Below are 21,473 nucleotides of genomic sequence, written 5' to 3' on the forward strand. Positions count from 1 at the left end.
GTTGTTGTCTGTGTGTAACAAGCAAAGAAGGAGAACATGGGTTAAAAAAAAAGTGGTATAAGAGCTAGAGGATAGTAAGTGCAAAATTAGTCTTTCTTTTATATGAATGGTTAGCTTTCAGTCTGAGTTCTCTATTGGGACAGAGAGTATGTTATTGCAGCCTAAAATCAGCAATGCTATGACAAACATTTAAAATGTGAAATCAAGTTTTGACTGAAAGGTGGCTGTCTACAGAAGCAAACTTCAACTGGAAACCAAGCAAACCATATAGAAAGAAGCCTAAATTATAATCATGTTTAAACCTTTTGAATTGGCAAAGGGCTGGAGGTCAAACACATGCAATCTTTTGAAGCAGGTAAAATTGGACAGGTGTGGATTAGCTTAGGGTTGGCAGGGAAAGGCAGGTTAACAGAACCAAGTGTTAAGGAAACATACAGAACTAAACAAGAACTAATCAAAACAACAGAAGCTGAAAATCTCCATTTTTATGATTTTAAACAAATATTAAAAAGTATAAAGTCGGGTGTGTACAAAGTTGAAATAAGTCCATTACAAGAGCTTGAGTGCGGGTATTGCTTCTGTAAGTGTGGAAGGGATTAGAGAGTAATGCCACAACAACATAATTCCTGCAAATGAACAGTCACAGTTCACAATGAAAGGGAAAACACCCTCAGCAGATTATCATACACAAGACATGGAAGAGGGCCACTCATAACCAATGTAACAGACCATTGACCAATGCTGTTCAAACTTTTTGTCTCAAAGAAATGTCTTTATAATTTATGAAGAGAAAATAAAAAGGTCCCCAACATTGTCAGTGATGATAATAATGAAGACACGTTGAAATACATTAGCAGAATTGTCAAAGGAAATAATAATATTTCATTTGGTCTGCACAAGACTTTAAAAACACATTTCACCCCAAACAGCTATAAAACCAAATGTTGTTTGGATTTAACTAGTGAAACCCCTTCACCAGTACAATGGTTATTTCAACAATGACAACACATTACTGCTTGGCAGATACTAACTGATAAACTGTTGGGAAATGTTCTGTTTTCATTTCTCTTCCAAGACAACAAATTTCACAGCAATATCATCCTTTCTAAGGGATATCATTCAGGGCTTTAAAAATATTTCACAGCCACATCCAAGTGACCACAGGGGGTTAGAAGTTCCACTTTTTGGAAATGGTGATTAAAGCTGTGTCCATTTTACATTTTCATTTCTTCTTTCATGATTCCTCAGAGTGAGAGGAGCTTGGCCCATGAGATGGTCACCACTGCAGCAAGTTCAAATCAAGCATTAATTAAGAGGAAATCAAACGTTTCTAAAGGTGATCTTAGCAGCCACTTAAGATAGCGCATTGGGTATCTCAATAACTATATAAGGGAGAGAAGAAATAAAAGGGGCTGTTGATAGGGTGAGATAAAGTAAGGTGGAAGGAGGTTCCTGTGGAGCATAGACCAACTGGGATACATGGTGTGCTTCCATTCCATGAACTTCCTTGCAATGTCATATAATGTGACAGCAGAGACCTGGGAAAAGAGTCTACAAGTTTCTTTCTTGGGTGATGAACAATTGTTCAGGACTATCAATAGCTGGTATATCATTTATTTTGTATAGTCAGGACGGTCAAATAATTTATATTCTCATCACTGCTGCTTCAGGCACTGGTGTGAAACCATGCATGCTGTGGGTTCAAATGGGTGATGTCCATCTTCCAGCAACACTTACCAAGTGGGCACTCCATTTTAGTCCCAGAAGAGTGAAGGCTAGTGAGCAATTTGATGTTGAAGGACATCATTCAAGCCATTTCCACTTTTTAATACATTACATAACAACTAGCAGGAAACGGAAGGTTAGCTTATTCTTTACCTGCCTCTATTTTACTTGTTGGCACAGACACCAGCTATAGTAGGCCAACTGCTGCCAATGCTAGATCAACCAACTGAGCAATGGCACATCGGGGTTTTTCTGGTCTTTATAGCTTAATACTATTGCAAATGATACCTGTAACCACTAATCCAGTGTTTAGAATGAAGGGAAAGCAAGATGCTTGAATTGTTATGATATTCTCACGTTTTGCAAGCAATTTACTGATATGTGCCAAGAAAAGGGGTATCAATAGTTTAACCAAGACTTGCTGGGGATGTTGGAAACAAAAACACTAACACAATACTTACCACTACTGTGCAAATATAAAGTAAAAATATACATATAATAAATAAAGGAACATGACCATCTCATCTCAATAGTAATAGGATCCAGAATACAAATGGAAAACACTGATATAGAACTGTAGGACCATTCCCAGTCAAAGTTCATGATAACTGCACAGATCTCTTGATACTGGAGTGCAGCAACTGGGTTTTGTTTGTTTAAGAAAGTCTGTATTGTTCAGTCTCGCAGTTGAGCTGATATTCTCAAAATTTCTGCTCCTCTTTTTCCACTCTGGGCTTACTTGGTATCTGCATTTTAAAATAAAATAATTAATTTAAATTTTTTTTCTCCTACCAGTTGCAGTCCCATTCCATTTCTCTGCAGAAGATGTTAGCTCTCTAGTACCTAAGTTGCAATTCTTCATATCAAAGTTAGACACAAAAAAGACAGCAGATGCTCGAATCCAAGGAAGAAAAGCAGGAGGCTGGGCAAACACAGCAAGCCAGGCAGCATCCCGAAACATTGATGTCTCCCCCTCCTGATGCTGCCTGGCTTGCTGTGTTCTTCTAACCTCCTGCTTGTCGACCATTCTTCACATCAAGGCATGGGCACAGTTTCTTCAAGTTGGCAGTGAAACAGGGATCCTTGGATGATCTATATCCCAACCTCCAACAAGCTGTCATGAAATACAGACCTGGATTACTGAACTTCTCCTGATGCACCTAGCTTCCTAGTAACATTCTCATGAATCCATAACATATCTATTTCCAATTCCAATATATAACCACAAAACCTCCACAGAATTGTTGATGTGGTCTAACCAGGACTTTGCATCGCTAGGGCAAAACACTGTCAGATTTCTATCCTAGTCCTCTATATATAAAGGCTAACATCCCATGAACCAATCGGGTTACTTTAATGCCCGACTGCTGCATTGTAATCATCCATGTTCTTGGAAATCCAAATCGCTTTGGATCTCTGCAGTTCCTAGTTTGAGAAAACACCTGGATCAATCCTGTTTTGATCCAAAATGGATGCTCTCATACTTCGCTACAATGAAGCCATCTGCCTGATGGATCTATCACTGCTTCTTTTTAGGTTTAGGGTCTCATCAATATTTCAGTATCATCAACAAACTTGAATGTATGGCTATGTTATCAGATATACTGATAGATCTAGCAAATAGTTGACCACATCAAAAAGCATTGTGGGACACCACCAGTCAACTACTTTGTCCCCCCAATTTGAATGTATGTCCACCATCCCTTGCCTATCTACCATCACCTAAACAAACTGCTATCCATAACAATAATTTCCTTTAATTCCATGAGTTTTAAATCTTATCTTAGTCACTTACATGGAACTTAACTGAATGTGAAATAACTGCAGAGAGGCCAGCATCCCGTCACCTAGTCACACTTTATTTACATGTGCATTGTAACATTGGCTCTGACCAGCCAGCTCAAAGCTGAAAATGTGTTGCTGGAAAAGCGCAGCAGGTCAGGCAGCATCCAAGGAACAGGAGAATCAACGTTTCGGGCATAAGCCCTTCTTCAGCCATTCCTGAAGAAGGGCTTATGCCCGAAACGTCAATTCTCCTGTTCCTTGGATGCTGTCTGACCTGCTGCGCTTTTCCAGCAACACATTTTCAGCTCTGATCTCCAGCATCTGCAGCCCTCACTTTCTCCCAGCCAGCTCAAAGCCAATCCCAAGACTGGGGAGCCCTTCTGAATCTCTTGTTTATTTTTTTTTCTTTTTTATTACCCACACACTACCGCCTAACTGCAGCAGTGAATCTCTTGCTTATATCTGTCAGTCAGGACTCCCTGCTTGGCCCAGGTTAACAACCTCAATCAAGCATCTCAGTCAATGTGATCCACCTGGCCCTGGCTCCAATCACGACAGAATGCCTCTGGCTTCGTCCGGAGGCTCACTGAAGATGTTACCTAGTATGGTGACAAAACATCTGAACATGGACCTTCCAACTCAGCGAGCAAACCTACATCCAGAACCTCAACCTGAGCTACAAATTTTCTCAAAACTCGCGAATGCCTACGGATGTCCATACAAACTACATATAATCATAGAGATGCACATCACGGAAAGACCATTCAATGCAACTCGTCCATGCCAACCAGATATCCTAAATTAATCGTCCCATTTGCCAGCACTTGGCCCATATCCCTCTAAACCCTTCCTATTCATGTACCCATCCAGAGGCCTTTTAGATGTTGTAACGTTACCAGCCTCTACCACTTCGTTTGGCAGTTTATTCCAAATATGCATCACCTCTTGTAACACTGTCTAGTTTTCTCTGTTGTTACCTCAAAAATGTCAAGTAGTGTGGTTAGATATGACCTTTTCTTTTTAAATTCACGCTGCATTACTGTAATCAGACCAAATTTTCATTGCGTGCTCAGCTACTCTCTCCTTACCTATAGGTTCCAATAACTTTTCCACAATAGGTGTTAGATTGACAGATCTATAAGTTGCTAAAATGAAAACACAAAATGCTGGAAATGTTCAGCTGCTTTGGCAGCATGAGGGGAGACAGTAAAACAGAATTAACATTTCAGATTAGTGACTTCTGTCAAATAGATCATGTCCAACAAAGGCCATCAATCTGAAAGTTGACCTGTTTCTCTTTTTGCAGATGCTGCCCAATCGGAATATTTTCAGCAGTTTCTGGGTTTTTTGGGGGGGCATTTTGGGACCAATTACCATAATTCTATTAGTTTTAAAATAGTTGGGGGAAAAGATAAGCCTGTTCTACAAGTGAAAGTCCTAAATTGTGGCAAGGCCAATTTTGATGGTATTAGACAGGAACTTGCAAAAGTTGACTAGGGGAGGCTGTCCCCAGGTAAAGGGACATCTGGCAAGTGAGAGGCTTTCAAAATGAGATAACAGGAGCTCAGGGAAAGTATGTTCCTGTTAGTGTAAAGTGCAAGGTTGGTAGGAGAAGGTAACACTAGATGACGAGAGATAATGAGACTCTGGTCAAGAAAAAGGAGGGATATGCCATGCATAGACAGCTGGGATCAAGTGAATCCCTTGAATGGTATGGGGGTATATGAGTATACTTAAGGGGAAAATCAGGATGGCCAGAAAGGGGACATAAGATAGCTTTGGCAGATAAGGTAAAGGAGATTCCAAAGAGATTCTACATTTACATTAAGGGCAAAAGAGAAACTAGGAAAAGAAAAGGACTCCTTAAAGATCAATGAGACCATCTATGTGTGGAACCACAGGATATGGGGGAGATCCTAAACGAATACTGTATTTACTGTGGAGAAAGACATGGAAGCTAGGGAACTCAGGGAAATAATTACTGATATCCTGCAAAGCATCCACATTATAGAAGAGGTACTGGAGTTCTTAAAATACATAAAAGGTAGATAAATCCCTGGGACCTGATTATATGTATCTCAGGATATTGTGGTAATGTGGGGGGCCCTAGCAAAGATATTTGCATCATCAACAGCCACAGGTAAGGTGCAGGAAAACTAGAGGGTGGCTAATGTGTTGCCATTGTTTAAGAAAGGCTGCAAGAAAAAGCCAGGCAACTAAAAATCAGGGAGTCGACCTCAGTGGGGGGTTAAGTTGTTGGAGGGGATTTGGTGAGTATAAGTGTTGGGTTGTCATGTTGCGGCTGTACAGAATATTAGTTAGACCACTTTTGGAATACTGCATCCAATTCTGGTCGTCCTGTTATAGGAAAAATGTTGTTAGACTTGAAACAGTTCAGAAAAGATTTACAAGGATGTTACCAGGGTTGGAGGGTTTGAGCTATAGGGACTGGCTGATTGGCTGGGGATATTTTCCCTGGAGCATCAGAGGTTGAGGGGTGACCTTATAGAGGTTTATAAAATCATGAGGGGCATGGGTTGGGTGAATAGACAAGGAATTTTCTCCAGGGTAGGGGAGTCCAAAACTGAAGGGCATACATTTCAGATGAGAGGGGAAAGATTTAAACAGGACTTAATGTGCAACTTTTTCATGAAGAGGGTGGTGCATAAATGGATTGAGCTGCCAGAGGAAAAGATGGAGGCTGGTACAATTACAATGTGTACAAGGCATCTGGATGGGTTAATGAATAAGAGGGGTTAAGAGTCATAAAGCATAGAAACAGGTCCTTCAGCCCACCCCACTTAGGTGTACTTAGTCCATAGCCAACTATGTCCAGGCATTTTAAGTGCACGTCCAGATGCATCTTAAATATAACCTGCCTTCACCACCCTCTCAGTTTAGAGCGATATGGGCCAAATGCTGGCAAATGGAACTGGATTAATTGAGGACGGACGCATTGGGCCAAACGGTCTGATTTTGTTCTGTACAATTTGATAACTCAATGACGTTATGAGAGACAAGATCTATATGCAATTGGAAATGCAAGGATTGGGTATGGATAGTCAGCATGGCTTTGTGCATGGGAAATTGTGGCTTACAAACTTGACTGAGTTTTTTGAAGAGATGAGGTTTGTGGTTGGAGCTAAGAAATAAAAAAGGGGATGCTGTCATAATTGGGGTTGTACTATACACCCCCAAATAGGAGGGAGATTGGGGAGACTTGCAGGAGCATTAGGATTGTCTTAGTAGGAGATTTTAATTTTCCTAACATAGGCTGGGACTGCAGAGTGTTAAGGGCTTAGATCGGGTAGAATTTGTTAAGTGCTATTCAGGAATGTTTCCTCAAGCAGTATATAGAGGGCCCTACTCTGGAAGGGACAAAACCCGACCTACTCTTGGGAAATAGGACAGGACAGGTGATGGAGGTGACAGTGGGGGAGCACTTTGGGACCAGTGATCATAGTTCTATTAATATTAAAATAGTTATGGAGAGGGACAAATCTGGTCCACAGGTTCAAGTTCTAAATTGGGACGAGGCGAATTCTAATGGAATTAGATCGGAGCTTTCAGGGTTTAACTGGAGTAGGAGAAAGTGAGGACTGCAGATGCTGGAGATCAGAGCTGAAAATGTGTGGCTGGAAAAGCGCAGGTCAGGCAGCATCCAAGGAGCAGGAGAAACGACGTTTCGGGCATGAGCCCTTCTTCAGGAATGAGGAAAGTGTGCCAAGCAGGCTAAGATAAAAGGTAGGGAGGAGGGACTTGGGGGAGGGGCGTTGGAAATGCGATAGGTGGAGGAGCTACACTGGCACCACCCCCCACCTTTTCCTCTGCTACAATTTTGGTCACCTTGTTATAGGAAGGATGTCATTAAACTGGAAAGAGTGCAGAAGAAATTTACAAGGATGTGGCCAGGTCTGTTTTTGCCTGCAACAGTAGTAGACTTGCCAACTTTCATGGCATTTAAATGGTCACTGGATAAACATGTGGATGAAAATGGAATAGTGTAGGATAGATAGGCTTCAGATTGGTTCTACAGGTCGGCGCAATAGCGAGGGCTGAAGAGCCTGTACTGCGCTGGAATGTTCTATGTTCTATGACTCAAGGGACGGAGTTATAGGGAGAGGTTGAAGATAGAGTCATAGAGATGTACAGCACGGAAACAGACCCTTCGGTCCAACCCGTCCATGCCGACCAGATATCCCAACCCAATCTAGTCCCACCTGCCAGCACCCGGCCCATATCCCTCCAAACCCTTCTTATTCATACACCCATCCAAATGCCTCTTAAATGTTGCAATTGTACCAGCCTCCACCACATCCTCTGGCAGCTCATTCCATACACGTACCACCCTCTGCGTGAAAATGTTGCCCTGTAGGTCTCTTTTATATCTTTCCCCTCTCACTCTAAATCTTATGCCCTCTAGTTCTGGACTCCCCGACCCCAGGGAAAAGACTTTGCCTATTTACCCTATCCATGCCCCTCATAATTTTGTAAACCTCTATAAGGGCACCCCTCACCCTCCAACGCTCCAAGCTAGTACATTTTTCTTTAGAGAATAGGAGTCTGAGGGGGGTACCTAATAGAGGTGTATAATATCATGACAGGTATGAATAGGGTGCATGCACTCAGCCGTTTTCCCAGGGTTGGGGAATCGAGGACTACAGTGTTTAACATTAGAGTGGAAAGGATAAAAGAGAACCTGAGGGGGAACTTTTTTGTTTTACACAGAGGCTGGTACACACATGGAATAAGCTGCCAGCAGAAATGGTTGAGGCAGATACATTAATAACATTTAAATGGCATTTGGACAAATATGTGGATAGGAAAGGCTTAGAAGGATATGGGCCAAGTGCAGGGAAATGGGGTTAGCATGGATAGACATTTCAGTCAGCATGCACCAGTTTGGGCCAAAGGGTTTTCCTTGTGCTGTAGGACTCGAAGACTCTAGGTGACCAAGAAGATAGATGAAGGCAGAGCAGTAGACTTTGTTTACATTGACTTTAGCAAGCCTTTAACAAGGTTCCGCAAGGTAGACTGGTTAGTAGGGTTAGATCACACAGGAGCTATGGAGATCTAGCCAACTGGATACAAAATTAGCTTGATAGGCAGAAACAGGTGGTGGTAGAGGGTTGCTGTTCAGAATAGAGGCCTGTGACCAGCAGTGTGCTGCAAAGATCAGGGCTGGCCCACTGTTGTTCGTCATTTGTATAAACAATTTGGATGTGAATACAGGAGGCATTGTTTACCAGTCTGAGGATGACACCAAAATTGGTGTTATAGTGGACAGTGAAGGTGGTCATCTGAGAGTACAGCACCATCTTAATCATTTGGGCCAGTGGGCCGAGGAACGGCTAAAGGAGTTTAATTTAGGTAAATGCAAAGTGTTGCATTTTAGTAAGGCAAACCAGAGCAGGAATTTCATAGTTAATAGTATGGCCCTGGGGGTATTGTTGAACAGAGAGATCTAGAGCTTCAGGTACATAATTCTTTTAAAGTTGCATCACAGGTAGACAGAGTGTTGAAGGCAGCGTTTGGCACAGTCAGAGCATCGAGTGCAAGAGTTGGGGCGTCACATTATGGCTGTACAAGATATTGGTGAGGCTACATTTGGAGTACTGCATACAATTCTGGTCGCCCTACTATAGGAAGGATGTTATTAAACTGGAAAGGGTGCAAAAAAGACTTATAAGCATGTTATCGAGACTGGAGGGTTTGGGTTGTAAGGAGGCTGAATAGGCTGGGACCTTTTTCCTCCCTGAGTACAGGAAGCTGAGGTGTGATTTTATAAACCTTTACAAGGTCATGAGGGACATAGATAAGGTGAACAGCCAAGGTCTTTTTACCAGGTAGGGGAGTCCAAAACTTTAGGGTATAGGTTTAAGGTGAGAGGGGAAAGATTAATTAGGAACATGAGAGGCAACGTTTTCCACGCAGAAGGTGGCTGGAGGCATGTAGGGAATGAACGACCAGAGGAAGTGGTAGAAGTAAGTACAATTATAACATTTAAAAGACATTTGCACAGGTACGTGGATAGGAAAGATTTACAGAGATATGGGCCAAATGCAGACAAATGGTATAAATTCAATTTTGAAAACTTGGTCGGCATGGACACATTAGGCCAAAGGGCCTGTTTCCATGCTGTATTACTCTATTTCATATTTTCAGTATCTACGATATTTTGCTCTTCTATAATTTCCTGGTTTTCTTTTCACCACATTTCTTAAATGATGAAGTTACGTCTGTAATTCTTCAAACTAAAGGGTCAGTTCCAGAAGCACTTGGAAAATTATTGCTAAGCTATTTACAATTTCCACACCTGCTTGCTTTAAAATCTTGAGGCAGTGATTTGTCAGTTATCAGTTTTCAGCGTTTAATAGTATTATTTTTGTACACTACAGAGGTTAGGCTAATTGGCTGATAATTATTTGCACTTTCCGTTGTTGTAAACGATGATAAAAATTTAGCAACCTGTCATAACTGTAACCAGAGGATATTGGAAAATGATGATCTGAGGCTCTGCGGTTCCTTTCTTTGCTTTTCTTGGCAGCCTAGTGATGTATTGGCTTTTACAGATGCTAAATGTCTTCATATTTCCTCCGTAATTATGTTTAATCCATCCAATATCTCACAATTCTCCTCTAGACAGCTATGAGAAAGAATGGGGTAGTCTGAAAGAAATAGTAGATACCTTCATCCCAGCCTTCAGAAACTCCGGCCAGTTCATAATGTTTTTTCCGGAGTCCTCCCAAACGCTGCCTCTCTTTCTGTAATTCGCTCTCCAGTTCTAAAACACGAACCTTAGGACAAAGGTAAAAACATTTGTCATTCAGACTATCTCCTGCACCACTTTGGTATCACTTGAATTCTGCTAAAATTGGTCTAGGACCAGGCTTAAAGAGAGCATTGGTTTGTGTTTGTTCACATTACATTAAGAAACACAGAAGTGGAATAAGCAAAGTTGATTAAGCCTATTAACCCCATTCCTTCTGGATAACATTCTTAACTTTCCAAAACAGACCATCTCCACCAGTTTAATCTCCTCAGGAAAGGCTCTGCACACATATCTTATATGGAAATCAAACAAAACTGCAAAACATGCATCAATTACCACATATTCACTGCTGTGTTTAAAGCAACAGCAAGAGAAGATTAAATTAATCTTTCCAAGACAGAATTCGCTTTCTTCAAATGATAGTACGCTTGTTAGAACACCTTCCGGGAAACTGCATGCACAGCATGGATACAAATGTGCTACGATTGCCTATCCCCTCATTTTACAAAGTGCCTAGACACCTCGGTGATTGACACTTTAAACTAAAGTAACTACCTAATTCCCCAAGTACAAATATTGCACCACGTTAAGAATACCATTTCATTCCAAGAATATGGAAGATGCAATTAGACAGGCAATCTCCTTACTTCAAGTAACCATAGGAAAGGAACGGAGTGTAATGCAAAAGCAGCTTTTCACTACCTGAGAGTCCATCTCCTGTCGCTTGATTTGTGTCAGTGTCATGCTAGAGAAATCCATTGTGTCTGCAACAAAAGAATGAAAATTATAGACAGCTTATTTAGACAAAAATAGAGTAAGAACTACAGATACATAAAAGAAATAGGCTTTCACTTGAATTTACTTTCTCTCTATTTCGTAAAGCTGCTGATTTCCTTCTGGAACACCATTGTCTGGGTACTGAATAATGTCCAACAGTTTGAATAGCTTCAAAGTCTAATTCTATTCTCAATCAAAATGCACACAGCTGCAGAAAGCCACTGGTTGGTCTATTGAAGTACATGTCAGAGTAGTTACTCTGAATGCCAAATTGGCCTCTGGTGTATGCTCAGACAGGACTGCTGACACTATTGATAGGCTTCTGGATATGGCCTGACATGTACTGCTGACAATACTACTTTCTGTGCGCAGTAATATCAGCACAGGTATATTCACAAACTGCCCATCTGTATTTGAAGTTAATTGGTTTCAACCAAACCCCTCCACATAGTCTCGGCCTTTCAATGGAGGGGCTCTTACCCAACATTCACAATGAAATAAAATGTGCCCTACACTCACTACAGGAGCCACTTGTGCAGACATCCATACTTATAAGGTGAGAGGGGAAAGATTTAAGAAGGACTTGAGGGGCAACTTCTTCACACAGAGTGTGGTGTGGATATGGAATGGGCTGCCAGAGAAAGTAGTTGAGGCAGGTACAATAGCAACATTGGGAAAAAAAATTAGATAGGTACATGGATGGGAAGGGTTTGGAGAGATATAGACCAAATGCTGGCAATTGGAACTAACTGAGTGGGCACCATGATTAGCATGCACCAGTTTGGGCCAAAGGATCTTTTTCCATGTTGTATTACTCTATGACTCTATGAACGGCACATACAAATGAAGTGTGCATACAGTATTAATGGCACATGCTGTGCTGCAGTCACAAGGATGCAGTCATTTTAACATCTCAATCGATCAGAGCCTGCCAAATGTAGGAAAATAATAGAGGTCATGGTGTGGGTGAGGAGGCTGCCTAAAGACATGACAGTGGCCTCAGGTCCTGAATAAGAAATGCAAGGTCTCAGATTAAGCCTCAAAGGGCCATCAGCTTCCATCACTTACAAACATTTGTGGCTTTTTCTTTGCACATGCATGCCCCTTGCACCACCTTGAGGTGGCATTTCTATGATTCACAGTCTTCTGAGACATCATTGAAACCATGTCCTTTGTGGAGTATACAAAAGATCCTATGGCCCTATATTAAAGAGTAGAGGCACCCTGCACAGTATTTATCGCTCAATCAAGGTTATTAAAACATAGAACAGTACAACACATACAGGCCATTCGCCCCTCTATGTTGTACCGACATTTTATCCTAAACTAAGATCAAACTAATCTACATGCCCTTCATTTTACTATCATCCAAGTGCCTATCCAAGAGTCGCTTAAATGTCCCTAATGTATCTGATTCTACTACCACCCCTGGCAGTGCATTCCATTCACCCACCACTCTCTGAGTAAAGGACCTACTTCTGCCACCTCTCTTAAACCTTCCTCCAATTATCTTAAAATCATGCCCCTCGTGACAGACATTTCTGCCCTGGGAAAAGTCTCTGGCCATCCATTCTATCTATGCCTCTCAACACCATGTACACCTTTATCAAGTCACCTCTCATCCTTCACTCCAATGAGAAAAGCCCTAGCTCCCTAAACCTTTCTTCATAACATCATGTCCCCAGTCCAGGCAGCACCCTGGTAAATCCTGGTTAAAAATAAAATGTCACACACACCAAATTATAGTCCAACAAGTTTATTTGAAATCACGAGTTTTGGGAGTGTTGCCCCTTTTGTCAGGTAAATTGAGAGAGAAGCACACAGACAAAGCCTTTATAATCAGACAAATCAAAAGATCATACAAATGGTGTGAGTGGAATGGATGATAGGCTGAATAACTGGTCCCTGCAGGTGATCAAGAGTGTCAGACAGTGTGGGTAAAGTGTCAACAGCTGTACAATAAGTAAAGAGATACCTATAATCCAATTAATTGAAGCAGAGAGATAATTACAAAAAATTAAAAATAGGGTGGTAATGGAGACAACGCCAATGACTGGAATAACACACTAAATATAAGAGTCACGTGCTGACGGTCCAACCAAAGTAACAAGTAATTCAAAACTGTACAAACTAATTAAGATAGAGAGATCATAACAGGCCATCAAGGTGTCAAAACAGGAGAGTAAGGAAGATTTTATGGAACAGTATGAGGGACACATTATTTTCAATTTTTTACAATTATCTCTCTGCCTCAATTAATCAGTTTATAGGTATCCCTTCACTTGTTGTTAAGTTGTTGACACTTTACCCACACCGTCTGACACTCTTGATCACCTGCAGAGACAACGATCTTTGACATTGTCCACCCCAGTCCAACACCGGCACCCTAACATCATTAAAAGTAAATGGGTTAGATGACCATTACCCCATTTGTCCTGTTTTCTATATTAAAACTGACCACACATCAAAAGTACTGAACCAAGTGAAAGCTCTTTGTGATCTCCTGATGTCATAATATATCTTATAAAAAATACAGGAATGTCTTACTTAAAAATCAGAAGCAGACATTCTGCTTCATTTTCCTCTCTCTCACTTGGAGATTGTGGCCCACCCTTGACTCAGACCGGGAGGTGCAAGCCAGCACAGAGCAGGGATTGAACCAGGAACCTTTGTGGCCTACATGACACGTCACTTTGAAAATGGCAGTAATAATCTTCTTGCTTGATGCACGTTTCCTTTCTTAATGCATGACTTTGCATATAATCCAAAGAGACTCCCACAGTAAAAAATGTTGCTTGCAAGGACTTGTTTTTATACAGCGCCTATTACATCCCTCTGTTCCATCCAAAACAATTCCACATACAATGAATTGTTTTGAAGTATCCTGGATGAGAATAAACGAGTATTCGGTACACCATCACCTACAACCCGCAATGAGATAGGTGACTGGCTATCTTGTCTTCTCATGGTATTGGTTCAGAAAGGAATGTTGTCAGGTAGGAAGAGAAATCCTTGTATCTATCAGAACCCACATTATAAAGGACACAGTGGTCTGTTTTATCTGATGGACAAGATTTCCAAAAACACAGAGTTCCCTCAATAATAAAAACAAAGTGCTAGAGAAAGTCAGCAGGTCGGGCAGCATCTGTGAGGGTAATATTTTGAGTTCAATATGACTCTTCCATAAAAACTGGTTCTCATTAACTCGGTTTCTTTTTCCAAAGGTGCTGCCAAACCTGCTCAGTTTTGGCAGCATTGTGCATTTGTTTCAGATTTCCAGCAGCTGCAGCTTTTATTTGCACATTCCCTCAGAAGGATAGTGAAGAAGGCATTTGGTATGCTTTCCTTTATTGGTCAGAGTATTGAGTACAGGAGTTGGGAGGTCATGTTGCAGCTGTACAGGACATTGGTTAGGTCACTGTTGGAAAATTGCGTGCAATTCTGGTCTCCTTCCTATCGGAAAGATGTTGTGAAACTTGAAAGGGTTCAGAAAAGATTTTAAAGGATGTTGCCAGGGTTGGAGGTTTTGAGCTACAGGGAAAGGCTGAACAGGCTGGGGCTGTTTTCCCTGGAGTGTCGGAGGCTGAGGGGTGACCTTATAGAGGTTTACAAAATTATGAGGGGCATGGATATGGTAAATAGACAAAATCTTTTCCCTGGAGTCAGGGAGTCCAGAACTAGACGGCATATGTTTAAGGTGAGAGGGGAAAGATATAAAAGAGACCTAAGGGGCAACTTTTTCACGCAGAGGGTGGTACGTGTATGGAATGAGCTGCCAGAAGAAGTGGTGGAGGCTGGTACAATTACAACATTTAAGAGGCATTTGGATGGGTATATGAATAGGAAGGGTTTGGAGGGCTATGGGCCAGGTGCTGGGAGGTAGGACTAGATTGGGTTGGGATATCTGGTCGGCATGGATGGGTTGGACCGAAGAGTCTGTTTCCATGCTGTACATCCCTATGACTCTAAGTTAGCTGAAGCACCAGCCCAGATTGAAAGTCATGGAATAGGCCCTTAATGAACATTTGAATGGTGAGGCTTTAATCCTATCACAACCCCCGGTTATAAATACCTTGTAAATATGTATACACCACCTTATAAAAAGACTCTCATGATGACTTTACTGAAGAAAATGAATTAAAAATGACTAAAAATCTGAGAACCTAATTGATTAGAAACTAACTTTTCACACAGAATCTTGATTTATCCAGACTGACGTAATGAAAATTTCACTGGTCTATGACCCTGAGCTAGTCAGCCAGATTGCATTACTGCACTTTATTCCTAGTGAAAGCAAAACTAAGAAAGCTCATAAATGCTGTCAAAGGTTGGGATGTAGAAATGATTGACACAGAGTAAATACAGTTCCTTCTACGTCTAACCATCTTTTTCAATGTGCTTGATACTGATACAAATCCCATTCTTCCATGTGAGAAACAGGAATAAAAGAATATTTTTAAAAGTGACCACTGTACTTTCTCCAATTTCAATTTAATGGCTATTTTGATGTCCACTACTTCAAGGACACTTACAAATACTTTTCCAGTTAATATGAGCTTGGTGAATGGGAATATTTCATCCAGCACTGTATCAGTCATTACTGATCTTCAAATCAACTGTAATTCAGTCATCTGACTTCCAAAGTTCATGTTGCAGTTAAATTATTAACAATACACTCCTGCTTGCCTTACTTAGTGCTCTGGATGTTTTCTGCATTTATTTCATATTTCCAGCATTCACAGTATTTTACTTTGGAGTTTGCAGAATGACTGACACTCTCTCTTTACTTTGTACTAGATTCATGTGCATAGTGAACAGTAAAACTACCTGTTTCCTCAATCTGGGATTTTCCTGACTTTGTGGAAGCCACTACACTGGCCGTGGCCTCATTTACTCCCTTGGAGGCCTGCCGCAGTTTTCCAAGGTTTGCGTTGTCTTTATCTGCTTTCACCTATTAGAAAAGAACACAATTACAACAAATTGCTGTTGTACAGTTACAGTTAATACAATGAGATCTTTCCCAATGCATCAAAGTCTTAACAAAGGTTAGGAGAGCTCTTCCCAGATACAAATAGAATAAGGGTGTTTTATTGAGCCCTGGAAAACAATTAATATTGTCCTTATGCACTTGTGGGATGACAACCATAAAACCCTAAGACTGAGGAGCAGATTAGGCCATTCAACTGATCTAGTCTGCTCTGCCATTCAATGAGCTCATGGCTGATCTGATAATCTCTCATCCCACTTTCCTGCCTTTTCCCAATAACGAGGAGAAAGTGAAGACTGTAGACGCTGGAGATTAGAATCAAAAAGTGTGGCGCTGGAAAAGCACAGCAGATCAGGCAGCATCCAAGGAGCAGGAGAATCAACGTTTCAGGCATAAGTCCTTCATCATTTTCCCAATAACCCTTGATTTCCTGACTAATTAAACATTTGCCTATCTCTGCCTTTAATGACCCAGCCTCAACAGCCTTCTGTGTTAGAGAATTCCACAGATTCACAACCCTCAGAATAATTTCCTTCTCATCTCTGCCATACATGTGTGACCTCTTCTCTGAGATTATGCCTTTTACTCTGACATGCCCACTGGTTCTTAGACTCTCCACAAGAGGAAACAAACTTGCTCATCGATCCTGTCAAGCCGACCAACAATCTTTTACGTTTCAATAAGATCATCTTTCAGTTCTATATTTCAATGATTGCATGCCCAATCTATTCAAGCTCATCACATAAAAGAGTCCCTCAATACCTTGAACCAACCAGGTGAATCTTTTCTGGACTGTGTCCAATATTAGTATACCTTTGATAGGTCGGAAACCCAAAACGATTCACAAGATTCTCGCTACAGTCTGACTCGTGCCTTGTATCGTTGTCATAAAACCTCCCTATACTATATTCCCTTTGAAACAAAAAAGTCAATATTCCATTAGCTTTCCCCATTACCCGCTGAACTTGAATGGTAATGTTTGGTGATTCATAGCTGACAACTTCCAAATCCTTTTGTTCTGTAGTTTTCTGCAACCTCTCTCCATTTAAAAATATTCAGCCCCTCTAGTCTTCCTGCCAAATCACAGAACCTTACATTTCCCCATATTATCTTCCAGCTGCCTGCTCATTCATTTAACCTGTTTATATCCCTCTGCAGACTCTCTGCATCATCCTCACTATTTGCCTTCCCACCTATTTTTGTGGCAAACATAGTTAGAGCACATTGTTTCCTTATCCAAGTCATCAATATATCTTGTAAATAATCGTGGACCCAGCCCTGATCCTTGTTACAGTTACTGGTTGTTAGTAGTTGCAATCCTGAAAGTGATCCCTTATCCCAACTCCCTCTTCTATTAGTGAGCCGATCCACCATCCACCACCGCTACATCTAACACCATGTGCTATCTTATTAAGTAGTGGAAATGTGTTGCTGGAAAAGCGCAGCAGGTCAGGCAGCATCCAGGGAACAGGAGAATCGACGTTTCGGGCATAAGCCCTTCTTCAGGAAATTCGGGCTTATGCCCGAAACGTCGATTCTCCTGTTCCATGGATGCTGCCTGACCTGCTGCGCTTTTCCAGCAACACATTTCCAGCTCTGATCTCCAGCATCTGCAGACCTCACTTTCTCCCCTATCTTATTAAGTAGCCAAATATGTGGTATGTTATCACAAACACTTTTGGAAAATTTAGACATATTACATCCACTGCTCCCCTTCATCTATCCTAATTGTTACCTTCTCAAAGAATTCCAGTAAATTTGTCAGGCATGATTTTCCTGTCATGAAGCCGTCTGCTTGATCATGTTGTGTGTTTCTAAATGCTCTGCTGTAACATCCTTTTTCACAGATTATAACATTCTCCCAATAACAGATGTTCAGCTAATTGGACTATAGTTACTTGTTTTTTTTGCATACCTTTTTGAATAAGGGTGTTATACAAAGATGTGCGGGTCAGGTGAATTGGCCATGCTAAATTGCCCGTAGTGTTAGGTTAAAGGGGTAAATGTAGGGGTATGGGTGGGTTGCGCTTCGGCGGGTCGGTGTGGACTTGTTGGGCCGAAGGGCCTGTTTCCACACTGTAAGTAATCTAATCTAATCTAATCATCAGTTTTTCAATCATCTGGGACGTTTTCAGAATCTAAGAGCTCTTGAAAGATTCCTTGGGGGCAGCCTGGTGGCTCAGTGGTTAGCACTGCTGCCTCATAGCACCAGGAATCTGGGTTTGATTCCACCCTCAGGCGACTGTCTGCGTGGATTTCCTTTGGGTGCTCCGGTTTCCTCCCATAGTCCAAAAATGGGCAGATTAGGTGGATTGGCCATGCTAAATTGTCGATAGTGTCCATGGATGTGCAGGCTAGGCGGATTAGCTATGTGAAATGCAGGCTACCATGATTGGGTCTGGGTGGACTGCTCTTTGGAGGGTCGGTGTGGACTTGATGTGCCGAATGGCCTGCTTCCACACTATAGGGATTCTATGGTCACTATCATTGCATTTACTCTCTGTAGCTTCTTCCTTTAATATCGTAAGATGCAACCCATCAGCTATAGAAGACTAATCAGTCACTTGTTTCCCCAGTTATATATGCTGATCCATTTCCTCCCCACCTTTTTCTCCTTGATTTAATAATTTTGGAATGCCATTAGCACCCTCTACCCTGAAGACTGATGCAAAGTATGTATCCCACTCTTTTGTCATTTCCTGAACTCCCCATTATTACTTCCTCAGCCCCATTCTCTAAGGGGCTTATGTTCACTTTGACCCCTCTCTTCCTTGTTAGATATTTAAAGAAGCTCTTGCTTTTTGTTTTGATATTACTTGCAAGTGTAACATCAATGTTTATTTTCTCTCTTTTTTTTTGTTTATGTTTTATTAGGTTTCTTTAATTATCACAATGGACCAAATATCATTCAATGTAACACAGTTTTACTCTTGCTGGCCACCTATTAATTTTGTGGGATTTTATTCCCTCAAAAACAAAAAGAATATATAGAATCTGATTAATGCTTATTTCCTGCTCTTCAAATGCCCTTTGCAGTTATTCATTAGAAAGGTTTCTATCCACTTCCCCAAGTGTGACTGATGCAGCCCCTCTTTGTTTCTCCATTTGTGATATGATTCATTGCTATTTTATAGCTATGAGCTAATCACCAAAAATATACATCATTGTTTACCTTGGAGGCAGCCACCAGCTGTGCGGTACTGGCTGCGATTTCATGAGAACAAACCATCAACTCTTCAAACTTCCCCTTTCCCTGGACAACCATGTCTGCAGCATCTCTGAAGAGAGAAATGAAACAACGTTTGAGTCCCAAGCATCAAATAAATCTCACTAAGTGCATATTTCAATAGAAGAGTGAAGGCCATCACAGTTATAAAGCCACCTGCAAACATAATCACAATACAATATAAGGAGCCCTCACACGAAACGGTAATTGCATCACTGAGAGTTGCGACTGAACAAGAAACTACTTCAAACATGCCCCCAAAGAAATCAACATTGAAGACAGAGTTAGGTTCCTTCCAAATCTTCTCAGCCACAAAAAGAAAATGCCCAAGTTAAAGTAGCACACGCATGTATTTCTAGTTGAAATGACTTAAGAATCATAGTTACAGAGATGTACAGCACAGAAACAGGCCCTTTGGTCCAACCTGTCCATGCTGACCAGATATCCCAATCCAATCTAGTCCCAACTGCCAGCAGCTGGCCCATACCCCTCTAAACCCTTCCTATTCATGTGCCCATCCAGATGCCTTTTAAATGTTGCAGTTGTACAAGCCTCTATCGCTTCCTCTGGCAGCTCATTCCATACACGTACCACCCTCGGTGTGACAAAGTTGCCCCTTGGGCCTCTATTATATCTTACCCCTCTCACCCTTAACCTATGCCCTCTAGTTCTGGACTCCCTCACACCAGGGTAAAGACTTTGTGTATTTATCCTATACATTCCACTCATGATTTTATAAACCTCTATAAGGTCACCCCTCAGCCTCCAGGGAAAACAGCCCTAGCCTATTCAACCTCTCCCTATAGCTCACACTGAAAAATTAATGATACAAACGTTGGTCAGTACAGGTAGCATCCAACGTGCCAGGATACTGAAAGACACCACCTAATCTTGATCAGGAATCCATGAAAAACAGATAACAGGATAACAAAAATTTCTTTCTTTAAAATAATTCCTATGACATTTAATTAATTTTGAATAATGCTGATTTTTACCTCTATTGTGTTTGATGAATTATTGCAAATATTCACTGCTTTGCATCAGAAAGCACTTCGATTTAAACCACAGTGTTACTTCACACATGGAAATTACAAGCCAGAAACATGGTTCCTCCTGATCCTGTATCTCTCTATTCCCTTTACCTTCAGTCACCTATCTACATATTTTCAAATCAATCTCTTCAGAGATGTTATTACAAACCTCTAGAACAGATGGGACTTGAAACTGGTCCTCCTAGCCCAGAGTTAAGTACAATACCACTGTTCCATAAGAGTTACCCCCTCCCCCCTCCACCAAAAGCCAACTACCTAGCCAACATTTACTTAAATATCAGCAACACCTTCCAACACTTGATTCATGATGGAGTACAAACTGATGCAGCGGCAATTGACCAGATTGGATCTGCCTTTTTTTTTTGGTGGGTAGTGCATGCTGCATAATTTTTGTATTGCCAGGTAGATGTCAATACTGTACTTAAGCACAGATACTGGATATTCCATATTGGATCCACAGATTCCATATTGGATCCTTGTTAACAAAACATAACTACCTCTGTGATTCAGTTACAGCAGCAGCACTACACACTTAGTGGAGTTCTGCAGGTGACTGTGAACAAGACCTCAAACAAATAGCAACTGCAACACTTACACCAACACAGTGGCTCCCCAACCTACAGCCTTTGATGCAGAAATGAGGCCTTCAGTCCACCTTGAGTTCTTGGCGTAGAACTCTTTTTGAGATGCTGCCCCCTGTAAACCAGAAACATAATATTTATTATAATTTCTTCCTATTTTCTCCCCATTTTTCAAAAGGTGTTATGTCTTATTATACCTCACCCCTTACTGATCATCTCACAAAGCAAAGGCTTCATTGTAAAATTTCAAACTCAGCAGAAAGCAGGAATCTTGCAGCCTTGCTTCAGGTGTGAATCTGTACATGGCAAGTAGGGTATTTGATGAAGTTTACCCATTATTATATACTTGAAGAAGAGAGGGGAGATTCCATTAAAAACAACCTGAATTGTGAAATTCAATTGGTCAGAAAGGGAGCATTGAAGTTGGCACTCCAGAAAAGTGCCTCCCTGCCTCCATATGTCATCAGCTTTGCATGAAAGGGACAGAGGAATCACTGAGGCGCAAATAAAGGCATCAGCCCATTTAATAATGCACATTTATGTCGCACCTTCAGCATACATTTATACA

The 21,473-nt window shown here is 41.3% G+C and overlaps 1 protein-coding gene across 5 annotated transcripts in view; it reads right to left on the reverse strand.

Moving 5' to 3' along the window:
* Positions 1-465: 465 nt before the first annotated feature.
* The window catches only part of hip1 (huntingtin interacting protein 1), a 344,047-nt gene continuing 323,039 nt past the window's right edge, over positions 466-21,473 (reverse strand). For all 5 annotated transcript variants that reach the window (XM_043718716.2, XM_087977488.1, XM_043718713.2 and 2 more), the window contains 6 exons: positions 20,920-21,020; positions 19,219-19,324; positions 15,887-16,010; positions 10,985-11,046; positions 10,199-10,307; positions 466-2,471 (listed from right to left, as the gene is read on the reverse strand). In XM_043718716.2, the coding sequence (XP_043574651.2) occupies positions 2,461-2,471; positions 10,199-10,307; positions 10,985-11,046; positions 15,887-16,010; positions 19,219-19,324; positions 20,920-21,020 (513 nt within the window). In that variant the 3' untranslated portion in view covers positions 466-2,460. The remainder of the gene's footprint in view (positions 2,472-10,198; positions 10,308-10,984; positions 11,047-15,886; positions 16,011-19,218; positions 19,325-20,919; positions 21,021-21,473) is intronic.

Source organism: Chiloscyllium plagiosum, unplaced genomic scaffold (assembly GCF_037043375.1).
Source record: "Chiloscyllium plagiosum isolate Xiang-an unplaced genomic scaffold, Cpla_swu_hap1 HiC_scaffold_31, whole genome shotgun sequence".
Lineage (NCBI taxonomy): Eukaryota > Metazoa > Chordata > Chondrichthyes > Orectolobiformes > Hemiscylliidae > Chiloscyllium > Chiloscyllium plagiosum.